The sequence below is a fragment of the Python bivittatus genome, unplaced genomic scaffold (genome assembly GCF_059951505.1).
Source record: "Python bivittatus isolate LINGU-HERP-01145 unplaced genomic scaffold, Pbiv_v1 ctg000610_np1212, whole genome shotgun sequence".
Classification (NCBI taxonomy): domain Eukaryota; kingdom Metazoa; phylum Chordata; class Lepidosauria; order Squamata; family Pythonidae; genus Python; species Python bivittatus.
The window spans coordinates 23,278,382-23,298,487 of NW_028277088.1; the positions used below are offsets into that span (position 1 = coordinate 23,278,382).

The 20,106-nt window shown below is 39.0% G+C and overlaps 1 protein-coding gene across 7 annotated transcripts in view; it reads right to left on the minus strand.

The window, feature by feature from the left end:
* Window positions 1–18,781, minus strand: part of CALCR (calcitonin receptor) — a 136,260-nt gene extending 117,479 nt beyond the window's left edge. For 4 of the 7 annotated variants that reach the window (XM_088150587.1, XM_088150584.1, XM_088150586.1 and 1 more), the window contains exon 1: window positions 18,321–18,781. Coding sequence is in view for 3 of the 7 variants with exons in the window: in XM_088150588.1 (XP_088006714.1) it covers window positions 11,031–11,050 (20 nt within the window). In the remaining 4 variants the exon portion in view is untranslated. Of the gene's footprint in view, window positions 1–11,030; window positions 11,095–15,408; window positions 15,438–16,552; window positions 16,587–18,320 lie in introns of those variants that run through there. The other 3 variants (XM_088150588.1, XM_088150582.1, XM_088150583.1) reach the window with 2 other exon arrangements.
* Window positions 18,782–20,106: the final 1,325 nt, after the last annotated feature.

Below are 20,106 nucleotides of genomic sequence, written 5' to 3' on the forward strand. Positions count from 1 at the left end.
ATACCTGAAGACACTATTAGTTTGTATAAGAAACTTCCATAATTCCACACAGTGAAATCTGGACTCCACTTGGGTCTTACTAAAATACACTGAGATCCTGATCACAGCAAGATTAGACTACTACACAGTATTTTTACTCCTAAACCAGAACTGCAAGAGAGAGAGAGAGTGTGAGAGAAAGAACACCATCAAATTAAGTATGGAATTACTTAAGTGGAATAACTGCTCCTATGAAGCAGATTAATTTTAGTGCTAAAGAAACTTTGGTTTCCAATGAGTGGGTATCAGGTAATACACAAGTTCAGTCTTATATCTCCATAGCTGCACTATGAACTAGGATCACATTCATCAACTGGTTACCTGATTTGGTTGCCAAATCAAACACGCGAAAATATAATCTGTGTTCTAGAGATGACTGTTGCTTATTCCAATACCTTTAGTTTATGTTTATTTGCAGGCCTTGTCCTGCTAGGTCTAGAGTGGGAAATCTAATTATGCAGATAGGGTTGCTCACATGATTTAGAACAATGATCATGTAAGATTTTAGACAGACAGACAGACAGACAGACAGACAGATACATACATACAGTGGACCAGGAGGTATGAAGGAAATGTATAGGAGGAATTGAATGCACTATTATTTATTACTGTTGTTGGTATTATTAACAGGATTAATATTTGGCTCCTCCTTTATAGAGAAATAGTGCCCAAGCGCAGTCAAGAAAAATAATTAAAAATTATATATAAGTGTCCTAAATAACTGCTTCCATATCTTTACCATGTTGCTGAGTAGTATTTGTTTAATGTGTCTCCAGCAGCCGTAGTAGCTTAGCATCTAGGAAAAGGCTTTGAAAGCAGTCCAGTCCAGAATAGCTAGTGCAATATTAATTCCAATGAAAACATTAACTTACAGGGAGCTTTGAAAAAAAAACCTGAATGCATAATTTTGAATCTGTACCCTGGAATCATCCAATGAATATGAAATGATCTCATTTCAAACCAGTATATGAAAAGATGTATCAAGGAATGTGAAATTAGAATCAGCTTATACAAGTCAAATAAAGTGGGACAAACAATGCTGAATATATCTCTGAATTGCACCTTTCTCCCCTTCCCTTTATCAACTTATTTAAAGGACAAGAAACTTAGTATTAGCAAGCATATACTTTAGTCTGTAAGAAACTTAAGAATGCTATTATGAACTTCAAGGATCAAGATAAATCAATAATGTTAAACCAGTGAAATAATGAGCTACTCTGAAAATAACATGCTTTCATTCATTTTGGGGCATAAGAATAGCAACCTCCCTAAATCACTTAACCCAAGTATATGAAGGACCTTTAATTTTTCACATCTTGGAAGCAGGGAGAAACTTCATTCATTCAAAACTGTCTGCCAAAGAGATGGGCAGATCAATTCTAAAGTCTTATTTTTGCCAGTAGTTATACTAATGTTAATGGAGCATAATCATAGCTTTGGATCATAGTCACAAAGCAGAAAATTGTTATACTGACACTCTTCCGCAATACTTTGGGCAACTCTGATACCTACACTCAGTGATCAAGTTGGGAATTGCCTGATTTTATAGTACCTATCAACACACTGCCATAGCAGAAATGCTGCATAGCTACTCACAATATTGGAATCTACATCCTGAAAGATAAGCAAGTAACAAGTGACACATGCCATCGGGGTATTATCCAGGATTCCCCTCAGATAAGAGCTTGAATTCTCCTGCAGCCCAGATGAGAACAGAAAAGGGAACTTTGTTGCTTTAGTTTCTTTTATATGAGACTACTGGACGATGTAATGCAGTAACTGTGATACTATTCCACTGCGTATTAGAGACAGCTGCACTGAAACTTTGAAATTAACTTTACTGGATGTGGAAGCCCAAAATGAACAGACTTCCCAGAGGCATATTTTCAAACTGCCTTTAAGTAAACATAAAACCAGCCCAATACCTAAATCATATCACAATTCCTAAATTCAGAAGGGCTTTAGCCCATTTTAATATCCTTCCTATATCAGTCTCCAAAGGGAAATTCAAGAAAATTCCATATGTGCTCAGATTATGCACTATCAAAAAAATAGGTCATGTCAACTTTATACAGACACTCATGTCTTTCTTTTCCTGCTGTAAACTGACATACTTTATTTATGAGCTTGGTTGTTTGCTTGCAGACGTGTCATTACCCAACTAGGTAACATCATCAGTGTGAATAAGTTTGGAGTTTGCTTCCTGGGAAGGAAGTAATTTGCACTGATGATGTTACCTAGTTGGGTAATGAAACGTCTGTAAGCAAACAACCAAGCTCAGAGAGCACCAAGGACTCCATAGTTCAATCCTGAGCTACAGATATTCTGTTCTATATACAGTGGTACCTTGGTTCACGAACTTAATTCGTTTCGCGACTCTGGTTGCGACCCAAATTGGATGCGACCCAAATAAAATTTTCCCATAAGGTTCAATCTAAATACGGTTAATCCGTTCTGACCCCTACGAATTTGGTTGCCAACCGATTTTGGTTGCGACCCGAATCAAATTTTCCCATAAGGTTCAATGTAATTACGGTTAATCCGTTCTGAACCATATGTATTTTTTTTTTTAAACTACAAAAATATGACACAAAGTACAATACGAAGAGAGAGAACGCTAACCTTGCTCAACGCGACTTCTGGCTTGGAGGACAGGAAGACGGGTGGGGAGGCGGTTATTGCTTGGAGGGAGAGTCCCCCTCCCTACAGGAAGCCATGACCACGTGTCACGTGGAACAGGCTGCGGATCCTGTTCGTCACCCGATCTGGCGTTCGCGAAGGGAAGCAAAATTTTGCGAACGGTGCTGTTCGTGACCCGAATTGGTCGTGAACAGAAGCGTTCATGACCCAAGGTACCACTGTACTGTGTGGCAACCTACCCAGAATCTTTCAACTGGGGCAGGCTATAAAAACAAACAAACAAACAAACAAATAAATAAATAAAGTCAGCTCAACTGAGTACTTTATTTAAAACACCTACTCTCAGATAGGAACTTCTCTATCTCCCTAAATGTGGCAAAGTTTTGTTCTATTTGCAAATTATACAGCACCAGCTACTTCAGGGATAGGTTTGCCAAATCTCAAGAGTCCAACTCCATCTTGAAATATTTTAGTTGGTTCATTCAAGAAGAAATAATCACATAGGTAGTTTTTAATGACAGTTAGGAAATGGACATTATTTTTTAAAAAAAATCTCAGGTGATTCTCTCAGCCAGTCTTGCTTTTTGAGAGACTGAATGAAACATTTTTCTGCTGGTTAAATACATACATACATACATATATTTCTATATTTCTCTTTGGTTTCAGTAGTTGCTTTTCAAAAAAATTAAAGAAAAAGGAATTATATTCAGAAGTATATCTTAAAGCAGATTGTTTTGTAGATAAAAAGATATTGAAGGACTCTTCCATTTAAAAGGGTAGAAAAATATAGAACAGATTGTGTTGTCTTTATGGATTTTTTCCACTTTCTATAATTTGATTCACTTTAATTTATCTTTAATATACTACTGACTATTTCAGCTTCAGCAGACACCTGTAATTTTTATTTGCTTAAGTGAACCTTTTATAGCTTTTTGTATTTACTACATCCTTTTTAATTTCCTTCAATCTGAACAGCAAGGGACTGTTCTTAAGAGTTTAAAAGCCAGTTACATCAGAAAGCTTTTCTTTTCTTTTAATTTCAGAGACTGTTTTAATACACACATTTTATAGGACTTTCTTTGGTAAATGCCTGTTTCCTAATAGCACATCTTGGCAGATACAGTATTTTTTCCAATGCAGTAAATCTCTTTCTCTTTCTTGATGTTCTAACAATTGGTATGAATCAGTTTAGCAACTAAGGTCAACTAAATTAGAAGCATTTAAAATTATCTTTATTTGTGGAGCTATAATATTTAGGGGCACAGTCCCACTATGGCATTATAAATACAGCATAATGGTAATGTTCTTCATTCATTGAATATGACTTATTTCAGCAACGTAGCTGGGTCAGTTGAATTTGCTACAGAAATAGTTATTCTATGGACTATTAAATACTGCTATTTAAACAGACCCAGCTGTATCCCTGTGCACCAAACCAATAGTCTTCAACTATTCAAAGGACCGCCATGTAGCACGCTCCACGGAACATGAGTCAGGGGTGTCTGCAGGGTGTGGTCAACAAAAGTCAAGATGGTGGCCACAATGGAGCAATCAAAGCTCTGCCTGTTCTTTATGTGCATGTGACCATCATAGCCACTATCTTGACTTTGTTGACCATATCCTGCAGATACCCCTGACAAGGGAGGAGAACAATGAGAAAGATATAAAGTTTGGCAAACCTTTGGAGAAACTCCCTAACACCAAGATCTCTCCACAGTGGAACAGAATGTTTAGGGTAGTGCTATAGGACAGCAAAAAGCTTCTGAAAGCTTTGGATGCAGTCCTCTCTAAAAGTTGCTGCCAAATTGTGAAAGACAGGGAAAATTATGAATGCAGAGAGAGTAATCACATGAACTATATTTCATTCATTTAATGTAATCTAATTCTAATTAATTTTAAATAAAGCCCCCCCCCCCAGCTATTTAAGATGTTATGGGCTCCCCTTAGTTGGAGCAAGGGTGACTCAGTGTCTGGCAGGGATGTCATAATCATCTGATTCCTTCATTCAGCAGGGGATCTGGATTTTCTATAATTCTACAATTCACGATTTTTCTGGAAACAACTTCAAAATCATTGTAGGGTAGTCATTAAGATGATTCTGGTTTGGACTGGAACAATGGCGGGTAATTGGATGGGGTTATTTACTCTCCCCCCCCCCCCGTGCCATTTCCTGGATCAAATCTCACTCTCATGTATTGGGGGATAAGAAGACAGGGACATATATGTCTCTACCAGACCCTAAAGAAGACAATGAAATTGGCAAAGACAAAGTATCAAAAAGGAATTCTGGACATCAAGAAAAGCAATCATAGAAAGGTACAGAGTAGCTAACATACACCTTGACTAAAGATTTTATTTAATTAATAGATTATGTAGGTTTATAATACATCCTAAGTCAATGAAGCAGTTGCTGCAAACGTGAAGGGACATGTTTATTAGATATGTGTCCCTTCACGTTATTGTATATCTCCATCCCAGGTGATTTGAGTGATCTGTGGCTACCCTTTTGCAGTGCCTGGAGGCTGTGGGGGTCTGGATGGGGAACAACAGGCTTCAGCTCAACTCTGCTAAGACAGAGTGGCTGTGGGTTGGGGGCTCCTCTGTATCCAGAAGTTTACCATCTTTGGTTCTGGATGGGGTCGCACTACCCCAGACAGACCCAGTGCGTAACCTGGGGGTCCTCCTGAACTCACGACTCCTGATTGAAGAGCAGGTGGCCGTCGTGGCCAGGAGGACCTTTGCTCAACTACATGTTGTGCACCAGTTATGCCCTTTTCTGGATCGGGAGTCCCTTCAGTCAGTCACTCAGGCCCTAGTCATCTCCCGTATAGACTATTGCAATGTGCTGTACATGGGGTTGCCCTTGAAAAGTATCCGGAAGCTTCAGCTGGTTCAAAATGCAGCCGTGTGGGCAATTTTAGGTGCCCCAAGGATGGCACATGTTACACCATTACTACGTGAGCTGCATTGGGTCCCAGTTTGCTTCCAGGTCCAATTCAAGGTGTTGGTTATGACCTTTAAAGCCCTACATGGCACGGGACCAGGTTATCTGAGGGACCATCTCACCCCCATTATATCTACCTGTCCCACCCGGTCAGGCAGGGAGGGTATGCTGTGGAATGAAAGATCGTTGATGAAAGATTGTCGACTGGCGGAATCCAGAAAGAGAGCCTTCTCTGCTGTGGCCCCCGCCCTATGGAATACTCTCCCCCCAGAGGTGAGGCAGCCCCCAACTCTCTTGTCCTTCCAGAAAGCAGTCAAGACCTGGTTCTGTCAACTGGCATGGGGTGCAAAAAAGTGCAACCAACCCTGGGGGTGGCTAGCACCTTGAAGATGCTCCCATGTGTTAACATCTTACTGACCATCAACATCTTGGGAGGTATTATTTGTGTATGTGTTTGGTTTTTATTCTATTTTTTACTGCATTTTATATTGTTTGATTGTATTTTAATATTTATTGCTGTTTTATTGTGAACCGCCCAGAGTCACTTTTTGTGAGATGGGCGGTGTCTAAATTTGAAAAATAAATAAATAAATAAATAAATAAATAAATACATACATACATACATACATACATACATACAGAGCCCCTTCACAAGACCACTCCTTTCAGTAGACTAACCAGAAAGCCACAGCACCAAGGGCTGGTGATGAAAAAATGATAATTTTAATGTGCCTGTTAATAGAAAGTAGTTTTAAAATCATCATCCAGGACTTTTACAAGCTGTATGTAAAGCTAGCACTTTCAATGTGGCTTAAAATACAGGCAAAACCTTGGGAAGAAAGTAAATACTATCTAATCTTTTGGACCAAGTGCCGCATTTGTAAATAGCCACATGGTGGACAGAGATTACTTGTCAGGGCATAACACAAGGCACTTCTGCTGATCGTTGAAAGTCAAGAGAGCTTTCAAAGGCCAGGGATCTTGAGGCACAGTAGATAAGAGAACACAAAAAATAGAATTTCTCTGAGGTAAAACTATTTCTCCATCTAGTTTGATATTGCCTGTTGGGCAACCTAGTCCTCCTAAGAATGGCTGAACTTGAGCTTTACAGCAAGCAAAGCACATGCTAGTATTGAATAGCATGGTGCCTCCAGTAAGAAGGCAAAAAGCCCTTTGTCAACACAGAGCTCTTCCCCACTCATCATCACCAAAACTGGTTGCATCTGTGTTTTTGCTAGGATTTCAAGATACATGGGCAACATGCTGCTGCTGCTAACAAAAATAACAATAATGCAAAATATACAGAATTAATAGCTTAGAAGTGAATCAGACCTACTTAATTATGATTATTGACTACCCACAAGTACTATTGTTCTATTACCATTGTGGCAAAGAAAATCCTTTGTTCCATTTCCCTGCTGTATGGTCATTAACCAATTGCTGACTCACCCAACCTTTTTTTTTTTTTTGTTCAATGAGTTATAAAACCATTAGAAAAACAGAGCAGAGAACTCTACTACAACCTAAAGCCACAAGCAAAGGCAGCAAGGTAATATATATTTCTATATGATTTAATGGCCATGTAGTTTCCCAATAGAATTTTCTCACTCTTGTTGCCAAAGGCGTTCTACCTGCCTCAGGATCTAGTTTCTTCCCTAGAACTTTATATAATCTTTCCTAACTTTTATAACATGCAACAACAAAAATCTCACTGGGTATGTATTATTATTGACCAAAATCAATCCACCACTGGATGATCCATCTCTTCACTGAAGTTTATGGACTGCTATTTAGCACTCTTGCACATTGTGCGTTGGTAGATAGATGTTTTTTGACTTCTCAGTCTAGAGCCAAGAGAATGACAGGCTTAAATCTGGCTTCTGTGCCTAAAGCAGTGTTTCTCAACCTTAGCAACTTTAAGATATGTGGACTTCAACTCCCAGAGTTCCCCAGCCAGCATGGCTGGCTGGGGAACTCTGGGAGTTGAAGTCCACATATCTTAAAGTTGCTAAGGCTGAGAAACACTGGCCTAAAGGAAGACTAGAATCTGGATCTACTCACTACTTAACCACTGTGTGCATGTATGTTTTTAAACTAATGCTGGTGTAAATTTGACTGTACTCTGGCTCTGTATCTTGTTCTTGTGTTGTTCATTATCTGTAGCTATAGGTAAGACCCAGCTTAAACTTTGCAAGGAATTCTGGTATAAGCTTAGGATATAGATCCTGCGTTTAATGTATAAAAGAAAGAAAAACATGTGAAGGTGAATTCTGTTTCAGTTCTTTCCTTTTTCTCAGTTTCAGCCTGTTTTGTTCTCCTTTCCTAACTGTGCCAATGGACCATTGACTTCAAGGCATTGCCTAACCAAAAGGAAACATTTCTGAGCTTTCAAATAATATCAAAGAGAAAACCAAGAGCAGAGCAGCCAACCACAATGTCCCGAGCATTGCATCTTAATTTTGAGAGATCTTAGGCTGAAGAACTCTTTAGGGTTAGATGTCACAGACTAAAGAGGGTAAGGTAGGTAAGTTGAAATCCAGGTGTGCAATGCTTGTTTTTAGTTAAAATAACCATAGTCGGGTTTACTTCTGATATCAAAAAAAGTTTAAAATATGTCACATATGGATAATTGGTTTTTGTTCTTTAAAAGTACATTTTAAAAGGCATAAGCAACGAAATGTACCAACAGCAATTCAGGAATATTAAGGTAAATAGCCATGTTTCTTCTGAAATAGGTTTTACAACCTGTATGGAAATCCACAACTAAGGTGCAACTTCACATCACTTTGGGAAAATGTTCCACCCTTATTTGGGCAGCTGCAGTCATGGCCCTACTTTTTACAGAAGAAGCTTTTCTTGTATCTTAAAATGAACTACTTAGAACAGTAGCTTAGAAGACAGATAAAAAGAGCTCAACAGTATGCAAAACTCAACCTGTTGAAGAAAAGACCAGCATTCTGACTTCATCCAAGAGGCAGCCTGTGTTCTTGTTGCAAAGAAATCAGATGTGTATGTTTTCCACTATATAATCTGTGATGGACAGTCCTATACTGAAACAGCTGTATTGTTTCTTTGTTTGAATGGGCTCATGATCCATGTGTGAAATACCTTGCACTAGAAGTCATAAAGAATAGATCTTCATAATATGAGTGTTAGTCTCCCCTGGATGGTGATTATTTTCCAAAAATATGTAATAACTACTTTTGAAGTTACTGATTTTCCTTTGAAATACTTCTTAAATATTGAGGGTTGCAATCAATCCATCACTGCTCATTTTCCAATGTTCATTACACATGACTGGGCCCAACATACCATTTTGTATTTTACTGCATGCTAGTTTTATAGTTATGGTTATTGCTGCTATCAGCCGTTAGCATGTCTACCAAACAATGCAGTTCATTTAGTTCCTGCAGACCTGAAAAGGCCCTGTCAGGAGACTTAAATGGAATTTTAATACAAATTGTTATTTTTTTTTCAAGCTTAACCGAAAACTCGCTCAGTCTCATTTATATGACTAATTATTACAATTAGTCTAGCAAAGAAAGTTATATATACATGATTAGCACTGTATTTGTTTACATTATTCACTGAACTATTTTTAATATCAGAACTATATTTACCATTTCTTCAGTTCCTATACCTTCTACCTGTTAGCAAAATAAATGGTTTTGTTGATTCACAGGATTTTTGCTCCACTCCTCTAAAGCACTTTTTTCTGGTAAGCATTAGCAATTAGTCTCTACTGTAGTTCCCTGCTCTTATGCTATGCTAAACATCAGGGTTTTTTTTCTTTTGCTTCTTTAATCCTCACTTAATGCTACCCTTTGCCCATCGTGGTACCTTACTCAGACCTTCTTTCGTTCCTTACATTAATGGTCCATCATCAATTTCCTATCAACTTCTATTACTGCTTCCACCAGATTTCTTGTTCATTTTTTATGTCTAACATGGCCTCCCTCTCTTCAAAATTTTAGTCAGAAGTCATCTTAGTCTCCCCTGGATGGTGATTATGTTATGACTGTTCCTTGGTGCTTGGGATGTTATTAATTGTTATTTTACTACACTGGTATGGTGATGCAGTTATGCTTAGCATTAATTTTACTATTGTTTTGGAAGTCTGAAAGCCACTCAGAATCAGACATGATTGGAGCAACATATAAGTCTGTTAATTAATTTACAATCCCCTTGCTCAAGACCCTTTTGTGTGTGTGCGTGTGTGTGTGTAGCCCTTTCCAGAATACTTCAGTTGCATCTTCACTCATTCCCATTCTGATATTTGTCCTTCTGGAAAACTACATGACTTCTCTTTTTTACAACACCTTGTACACTGCTGGGTCTAAACAAATGCTTAGTAGCTGCCTTTTGCCACAATCTTGGAGAAACCATTCGGAGATTTCAGCCAACTCTCCTGTATATATTACTATCTGAAATAATCAAGAACATCTAAAGAATTGCCTGAAACTGAATTAAACATATAGCATATGTATTCAGCTTAAGAAACTGAGCAAGTTACTTGTAAAAGTGAAGCTCTATAATATATTGTGAACTTACTTTAAGCAGTTAACTGGGGAGCCAATTCGGCAGCCCTCCATTCATTACTAAGTGTTCAAATACTAAGAATTTAAAGTTCCCTTGAATCTCAAGGAAATTGACTTGGATGGGGATTATTGTTATTGCAGATATCTTTATTAGCCTTTAAATGAGGTCCATGGTGATACCTGCAGTCTAAAAGTTGTGTCTCAAAGCAAGTTTGTTTGCAAATAACCTCCAGATATTATCAACAGAATTCAAATATAATGAACCATTTTATTGTATAATAATAATAATAATAATAATAATAATTTAAAAACACGCAGCTTTCCTGGAATCTTGCCTATTTCTCTAAAATAAATATTATAAATATTTATCTATCCTGCTTTGATTTCTGTCAGCTATCTTCAACCCAACATCCTCCAGAAATATCAGACTTCTGTTCCATTATTCCCTGGCAGCATGGATTATGAGACTTGAAAGTTGGAGGTGGCTGATCTACATATTTATTTAATCCCTGTATGAAAAGATAAACAAGTCAGAATAATTCCAAGTCACTTTTGCTAATACTTGCAAAATATGGAAACTAAAATGAAGGTAAAGTACTTTCAGAATTAAAAATAGTCTCAGGATTATCTGAGGATAATCAATTATGTAACAGACAACAGTAGTGTATGTTCTGATAAAAAGAATGATTAAAATGGGTTGGATAATTTTCACTGATATGAAACTGGTCAAAGCAGACCAATTCTATAATGTTATTGTTATTCAAGTTAGCCTTTGTCTGCAAAGGCAGCCCATTCAAATGTTCTGGAGAAGGACCAACACGTCTTAGCCATGAGAACTGATGGAGTTAATCATTCACTCTCATTCTCACCTTAACCTGTTTCGCATCATTGTTTTGAGGATATCTGGAGGGGAATGTATAATCCTCTGAGGTCCTTGGAGAAAGGATAAATAAGAGGATAAGATTATTTCATCTTGGTGGGAAGACAACAAATAGAATAGAAAAACAAACATTTAATAATTCAAAATTGGCTAAATTGGTGTGGGTGTTTGCAACACTTGGAAGAATTTGACTAATACGACATTCACAACCATGTGAAATTAGAGTTTTGCTGTATGTTACTGTAGAAACAATTGTTGGGTAAGGAATATATTTTAAATTGAAATCAGATAACACCACTGCATTGCTGCATTGAGGTAAAGTTCCTTTAACAACATAATTTCATTAAATGTCAAATGCTAACAGAAATGCAGAGCAAATTTCCCTATACTCTGAGGTTGTGTTGAACTGCAATTCCAGAATGGCTAGTACTGAGAGAGCTGTGGACCAAGAGTTCTGGAAGTATCAGATTTGGGAGGTCCATGCAGAGCCAAAGAACACACAAAAATCATAATGAGATCTTTCTTTTGTTTTGGTTAAAAGCAGTTAGAGAGGGGAGAAGAAGAGAACTTGAATCAGGACTGTAGCACTGAGGAGTTAAATCTTTGCTAAACAATATTTTTCTAATTTAAATTCCCTCCCTATTAGAATTAGACTTTGGGAGATGGACAACAGGATCTTGGTCACACCGGCTTTGGGGAACAACATTATGTACAGGAACGTGGTGCTGCTGGAAATAACTCTTCCCTATTCAGTGTTATAACTCTGAATAAGTTTTTTTTACTCATTTCTATTCCTATTCCTGTATCTCTTCCTATCTTATTCTCATGCAAAAATTTAAAAAAAAAAACCAGTTTGGTGATCTGATCATGGATCTCTTATAAGCCTTTGGCCTAATAATTTAACATGATTCTTTTATACTTTTTCTTGAATTTACTCTGTACTTCCTGAAGACCTGAATCAGTTTAGAAAATGACTTTTATGATCAAGAGAGAGCGCAGCTTTAATAAGATACATTGTATCTTTCAAAAGTAATCTGTTTCAGTAAGACACTGTTCTTACATGTAAGCCCTATGGTCAGATCTTGTCATCAGGGAACAGGTAAGAATCTAATCTGTCATATCCCAAATGCCAAATTTACAGTGATGAGGAGAAAAAAAATGGGACCCAAACTCCAAACATTAAAAACCGATAGCTGTTATAAGTAAAGTATATTAAAATAGACTCTATGGGCCTTGTACACATAGTAAAGGCCCAAAGACACACCTTAAAAACCAGTCCCCCCCATTTTTTCTCTATTTTTTCTTCCTCTTGCCTTGTTTTTAGTGATGTCATCTTAAGAGCATAGATTTGTTATGGTCTGTCTAGCAAGATTTATTCTTATCTCATTTTTGATTGGATTGAATTGTAATAAAGATTGTTTATTATATTATTATTATAAAGATCTGACTGTAATAAAGATTGATTATGATGATGAAGATGATGGAGAACTTTTTTGCAGGTATTTACAAATTAGTCCATTTATGATCTGCTTCAGAATCTTCCCAGTTATCAATGTTGCACTAACAAAACTCTATTTCTTAGGTCCTCTTCTTTCCGCTTTTGCAGATCAGAACAGCATTTATCCTCTTCCAATCACCAAGTATATCATTAGTTCTCCAGTATTCCTTAAAGACAATATTTACACTAAAGGTTGGCCAGACCATTAGCTATTTTTTTCAGTACCCTAGAATATAATTCATCTGGTTCTGGAGATTTAAACTAATTTGAAATAAATATGGTATTTCCTGATTATGCTTTTATCAGCCACAAGCTTCAGTCCTTGTCCTTTCAGCCTGCTTGTCACAATTTCTTGATGGAACACATACTTTCTTGTTGGAGAAGACTGAACCAAAATAGGAACTGGATTGTGTTTTCTTTGTTTCTTTGTTTACTTTTTGTATTTTTTCATCTTCATTGAGCAGTTGGTACACTGACTGTTTCATCTACCTTTTATTTTATTTTGAATGTGTCTAAAAACGAAATCCTTTTTGTTGTTTTTAGCATCCTTGTTAACCTCAGATCATTCTAAGGATTCACTTTTGCTTTCCTGACCTGAAGGGTTCCAGGGCTATCCACTTGTACTAGGATAAGCAAGCCCTCTTTCTATTTGTTTAAGTGCCCTTTTTTATGTCCAGATTAAGCTTTTTATGTTGCCACCCAATCTTTTTGTTTTGCTATCCTTTAGTAATTTATTCACTGATACTGTTTGCAATTGTTATTCTGTCTCCAAGTCCTACCTGTCTTGAGATCTATCAGTGTCTCCTGCCATGGGACCCTATTTATCATTGATATTGTTTCTATCTCCCTTCCCAAAGGGGGTTTAAACCCCTCCTAGTCAAGATTACCATGCCAAACACATTTTTACCAGTTGTGTGAGATAATTCAGACATTGGTCCCAGTAACTAAATCTCTTCTGTTTATGCTATTTGTGTAGCCAGTTATTGACTTGTGATACAGGGATTCTTCTTTTCATTTCCATCCATCTCCCATAAATTAGAAAGAGAGAGAATACCATATGAGACCCTGAGATTTTCAAAGTCTGCAGCGATACAGCTGCAGCTATTCTTTGCAGTATCATTTGTTCCCCCATGTATTAGCAGGAAGGTATAATGCTTTGGAAGCACTCTGGCAATAGCATAAAAGGAACCCTTCAAAGAAGGTAGAATTATTTCTGCTTTAAATATATTTGGAATAATTGCTTAAGTCCATTAGTTTCTCTTACTACAAAGTATTACAAAAATGACATATTTGTGCTGGCTTTGAGGAAAAAAATAGCCATGGAACTGGAAGAACAGGAATGGGACTGACATAGAGACAGCTCTCTTATTTATGCAGTGAAGCCTCTAACATAGGGCATGAGAAATGCTGGGGGAGCAATGACAGGTCCCCCATTATTCCTTCTGAGCACAGTGGGCAGAAGACCCTTGGGGGACCAAACTAAGTACATCTCATTGTTTAAAACTAACCAACTGTTCTCAGGTATGATACAGAAACCTATCCAATCAGTGTTAAAGTATGTCAACTGCTAGTCCAAATGTTTTCTGTATATTGAACAGAAAGAAGAACATCTTGTTCTTTACCTCAGACAATATAGTAGGCTGGTCCTGGAACTGTAATACACAGGGGACGGGATTTAACTTTTAGCACCAATGGAGTTTTTCTAATAGGGCAAAGAAGAATATCCTGCCCATGCTATAATTTCAGATGCCCCCTCACTCCTATTTAAAACATCCATATGCATGAACGTATTTATCAGAAGTTGTAGTCTGGTACAATGGAATTGGGGTGCATTTAATTTGCAAGAGTTAAGACTTATAGATCACATTCCATGAGGCAGAGTTCATAGATATCAAAGCAATTCTTTCCTGTGCAACTGTATTGAAGTGAATGGCTTATTTAGAAAAATACTACTACGCCTTTGTGTGGCTTCCATGCACTTCAATGGAAGACTTCTGTCATCTGTTTATTAGTATGCAAGGTGTCATTCAGGGTTTTTTTTTTTTTTGTCTTCATCACTAAACAGTTCAGGCTAGCCCTACTTGGGCTTGATAACTGGAAAGCAAGTGCATAAATATAGCACTCACATAAAGGATGGTTTCAAACACCATGTTAAATCGTAACATGGGCTCGTTGATATTTTGGCTTAGTGCAATGGAGGAACCATCAATTTTGACACAATGTGATGCAAAATATTATAGTTTATTCAGCAAGTCAAGGTTTTAAAAATCCTGCTTAGCGGAATAGGAACCTGGTACCACATATGCTAAAAATCTTAAAGTCAACAATGTGGTATAGAGGTTAAAATGCTGGACCAGGACAGCCAAGGTTCAAGTCCATTGTTGGCCCCAGTAGCTTACTAGATGACTTTGGGCCAATCACTCTCTCTCAGCCCAGCCTAACTCACAGTGTTGCAGTTCTGGGGAAAAACAGGAGGAGAAAGTGCTATGTACACTACCTTGGGTTTCTGAAAAAAATAGCAGGCTATTACTCCAACAACAACAAAAAGTATAAGCATTCATTTCCTGATTAGAATGTATTCATTTCAAGAATGCTGGTTTTCAAGCATTTTTCTATAACAATTTTCCAAGAAGACTCACCTCGATTATTATTTAAGACCATATTTTTCTTTAAGTTCCTAAAGTCTTTTAGCATTTGTGCTACTGGATTCCCATTTTGTTAGTACGGTTTTGTTACATGAAAGCATCAGAATTAAACTAAATTATGTTTCCTTGAATGCTTGGCTGTAGAAAGACAATTAGCTAACTGTTATGAATAAACAAAATAATTCTAAACCAGAGACACAAGAACCACATGCTATTTCACTTACCTAAACTCACAGTACCTTAAAGGTTCACTCTGGGAAGCAAAGAAAATAGCTGAGTTTAAATGGTGGCAGTTTAGAGATCTAAAAATGCAGTGAGTATCTTGGGAAGCATTAACTTATTGTGTTCCTGAAGCTCAGCATGTGACTTCATTAGATACCACTCCACGTTCATGTCAAATTTAAAGAGATGACAGTGAACACAACAGAGAAAAGGAGAAGTGGTTTCTAGTTTAAGTATCTTATTTTGGACATCTATTTTACTCCATTCTCTCTGCCTCTTTGCTTCATGTACTTAATGATTTTTTTTTTCAAATAAGAATGATCTCTTTTCCTAATAATATTTGGAAATGCATTGACAAAGGGCTATTCCAGTTGGAACTGTCAGATGTTAATCTTACAGAAATAAAGCCATGTAGTAGCCAATAACTTCATTTGAAAGATTCGACTTTTTGAACTCTGAAAGCCAATGCAAACTTCAGGGTTGAATTCCCTGGCAGCAAGAGCAAATCAGAATGGAAAAAAGTTTATTGTGTGGAGTTTCTTCCTAGAAACAAAGAGAAACAGCAACTCTTTATGAATTTGTGAAATGAAATTTCACAATTTTTATATTATTAGTGAAGGCATGGTATGCTAGAAGTAAGAACATGTTTTCTGAGCTTAGTGGCACACAAATACAATAAATATATTTATTGCTATGTGTGCCAAGACAGAATACATTTTGCTAACTTGTCCTATCCCAAATAAATTTGAGAATAGTCACAAATGCTAACATAGTGAGGACATTTTCACAGAGGAATTTTTTCTCAAAATAGCTATGTTATTTCAACATTTATTCTGGACCCTGAAATACCAATGTATTTTATTCTACCTGCTGCAAAATCAATTTTTCAGTAATTGCAAGAACAGAGATCAGCTCTGCCAAAGTTATCAAGTGCCTAAAGTACAAAGAAACTTAAACGTAAAGAACTCTTGTGCTTTATTTCGGTTATGATCCAATATACTGAACAGCCTACATGATTAATAGCTGGGTTTAATGCAGTTGTAATGAAAACTCTTATTAAATGGAATGCATTTCCATAAGTGAATCAGTGTTGGACAGATTGACACAACATTTCCAGCTGCTTGTATGTAAGTATCTACATCATACCTTAGACAACAGTTGCAAAACATTCATTTCATTTCTAGAGAGAAAAAGAAGCATTTATTTAGATGAACACAGTTGTTAACCTTATTCTGACCTCATTTCATTCAACTCATCTGACACTGAACAAGGAGAAGACATCTTTTGAGTAACAGTAATGGGATTCTGCTACTATTAACTGATGTGAATTACAAGTAGTATACAACATACCCTATGAAGTTACAACTATCAGACTGAACCCTTGGAATCACTCCTTTGTGTATCATTTTTACTTCCAGCTACCTTATGGGTTTCTTTTATACTGAAAGGCAGAGTACAAATTCAGTAAATAAAATAAATTCTGAGTCATTCATTGTTGCATCCGTTTTTATATACCATTATAAGAAAACATAATACAACTGTTGCCGCAGTTCTTACTCCTCCCAAAACAATGTGTGCACACACCTGCCATAAAATGTCCTAAGCGCCATAAAGGAAGCATGTGAGGAAAACATGACAAGTAAAATCCAGAATATGCTCAGGCACTGAGAAAGGCATGTAAAATCTATTTACCACATGCAGGTTTCTAAAAGATACAACTTTTACATTAACATTCATTGACATATAATGAATGTTCAGTAGCTAGTATATAATGCACAACATCTTGGACATAAATTTTCAGTCCACTGTGCAGTAGCTCAAATGTCAGTTACATATCCTATGCTAGCATTTATGATTCATTCTGCATTCATATGAGACAAAAGATACATGACAACTATGCTTTCATTATTCTTTCCCGACACCCAAGTTACTAAAACCTTTGCAACCTGCCAACATAGCCCTTGCTGCGTCCAGGGCTATTTCTACTGTTCTCTTCATAAAACATTTGCAATTCCTTCTCCTGATAATATGGCATGTCGCATCAACTGTATAGTGTCTTTGCATGTTAACATGTTCATCCAGATGCCAGATTGGCATGTCAATGGTTTGGTGTGTTCAGGACTGTAGCTGCCACCCTTCATGAAGATTGCAAGAAAATCAAATTGTTTCCAGTGTGACTCAGAGAGGCTCCTACAGAGACGCTTCTAAAATGAAGCCAGAGGAATTGTCATCACATTGGATCCAGGGTGCTGCCCTCCAGAAGATTTTATCCCCCTTCACAGTTCCAGTTGCTTTCATCTTCCACTTATAAATCTAACTGGCATTCCTTCCCGCCCCTGCCCCTCGAAGTACACAAATGTTCAGTGCACCAAGTCCCTTTAGGAAGATGCTCCACTTCCTACAGAGAACACCACAACCTGAGCAAACGAAAAAGCTTTAGCTAAGCTAGAACTTCTGTCTGTTTCGGGGGGTGCGGGGGGGGGGGGAATTGCTTCCCTTCCGGATACAGAATTCCTAGAGAGAGAAAGAGAAGGCTGGTATGCTGGCTCTTCCCCCTTAACAGATTTTTCTCTTGGAGAAAAGGAACGAGAAAGGAGAAGCCCCCAAAGATACAGGACAGTTACAAGTGGAAGACGCTGTTGAATGTCTGGACCCTGCAAAAAGCCTGAGAATGGGCGCGTGGAGGCTGAATGCAAAATACAGCAACGCGGCCGCTCAGAATCAACTCTTGCAACTATAGCTTTCTAAAGAGGAATTTGCTTTTTACACCACCAGCAAAACTACGCAGGTCCCCGAATCGTAAAGACTCCCATTCCTTCCACCGCCTCCCCCCCCCCGCCCCCCGCCCGCCTTTTCCCAAGGTTTAATAATCCCCACATCAAATCAGTCAAAGCTCCAACTTGCCAGCACTTACCGCTCCTCTGGAAGGCAGAGAGCGGAGTTTATTCTGAGTCTCCCCTGCAGCGCCTGATCACAATCCTTCAAGCGCCTGGAAACTAGGCGGCTATCACTGCAAGATCTGATCGCTGAAATCCACCTCTCCTTCCCAAAGGGCAGGGGGGGGGGGGGGGGGAGAGCGGAATGAGATCGCCTCCGGATGCCCCGCTGGGCAACAGTCCTGCCACGGGGGCTACCGAAGTCCGACCGAGGGCAGAATCAGCCCCGCCGCGCCAGAAAAGGGCTCCCACCCGGAGCGGGGTCCTCTGGCGCGCGCTGCAGGATCGCCGCCCTCTCAGGCTAGGCTGAGCTGCCCGCCCGCCTGCCTCTCTTCGCACATCCCGCAGCAGCTCGCTCGGTCGCTCCGCACCGGCGGAAGGTGACGGGGAAAGGACCAGCGCGCAGCGCCTCCTCGCCCCAGTCCCAGCTGGGGAGCTCAAGCGGGCAGAGGCAGGGCCAGCTGGCAGCTTAGCCCAGACTTTAAAGGAGCCGCACGCTCGGCTGCCTCAAGCGCTGGCGAGGACAGCCGAGAAACTGGGCGAGCGGCTGTCATGGGGACATGAAGAGGCGGGGGTTCCTACGGAAAAGAGGGAGCCGGGCTAAGGGCGTGGGTGTGGACGCGATCAGCTGCACCCCTTTCGCGTTGGGGGTCCACGTTCCCCGGCACGGCCGGAAATCTGAGGAAGAAGTAAGAGAGCCCCGGGAGCATGTACAGAGCGCGTTACCCTCCGCTGCTCCAGATCTCTGAAAATTAGGGCGAAGAGCTTCCTGCTCAGCTCAAGAAGGCTTCTTTGGGCTCCAGCTCCCATCTGCTCTTAAAATAAATCGTCTTTTGGCGAGATTGGAATGATCTCCTGCATAAAGAAGGGCTTTATGCAGCACCATAACCCCACTGATAGGGCACCCAATGGTTTTCGTGTATGTGTGGGGAGGGGGAACGTTTACTTTCACTTTGAAGGAAAGCTGACCCTGAGAGAGGGGAGGTGGTTCAACAGTAACATGCAGTCTTGCTAACTTTTCCCTGCCCTAGAGTTGTGGAGGACCCCAATCCCTGTCCCAAAAATTAGGAGGAGGAGGCCCTCACAGTTGCTTGGCCCACTTGCTCCCCCACCCCTCCATGTGGGGGAGCACAGACAGTCACAGATGGAGCTGCCAATTCATCACTTTGCTCACCTGCCCTCTCCCTCCAATTTGGCCCCTTCCTCCTCGCCATCCCCAGAGAGAAGTTGGCAGAGATGCAGGACCTTTGACTTTATTACAGCTTTGCAGCCAGAAGATACAATATACTGTACATTAAATATGTCTATCAAATATATCCGGACATGCACCCACCCCTAAAATGTATAGATGTAATAAAAAGTAAGCATAACATACAATAAAGTGATATAAAAATAGGAGAAATAATGGGGCAGACCATAGAATGAATGTGCTCCTTCAATGGCATATTAATCAGTTTAGAATAAATTGAGGCACCCAACTGAGTAACCTGGGAGGATACATCAAAATCCAGATCAGGAAGAAGCAACAAATAAGCATTGTATTCTCTGCCTGTGTGTTTCTTCAGAATGGCATAGATTAATGTCATCCGACATTCCCTGTCAAGCGAGCAACAGAGGAGCATATGGCTCAGGGACTCCACAGAGCATCCCCACATGGCTTATGAGCTGATGAAGAGGGATATTTTTATAATGCCCCAACAGGACTGCAGTAGGTAAAGCATCCAGCCTGGCCAAGGTGAAAGCCCAGTGAAATTTTAAAACTGT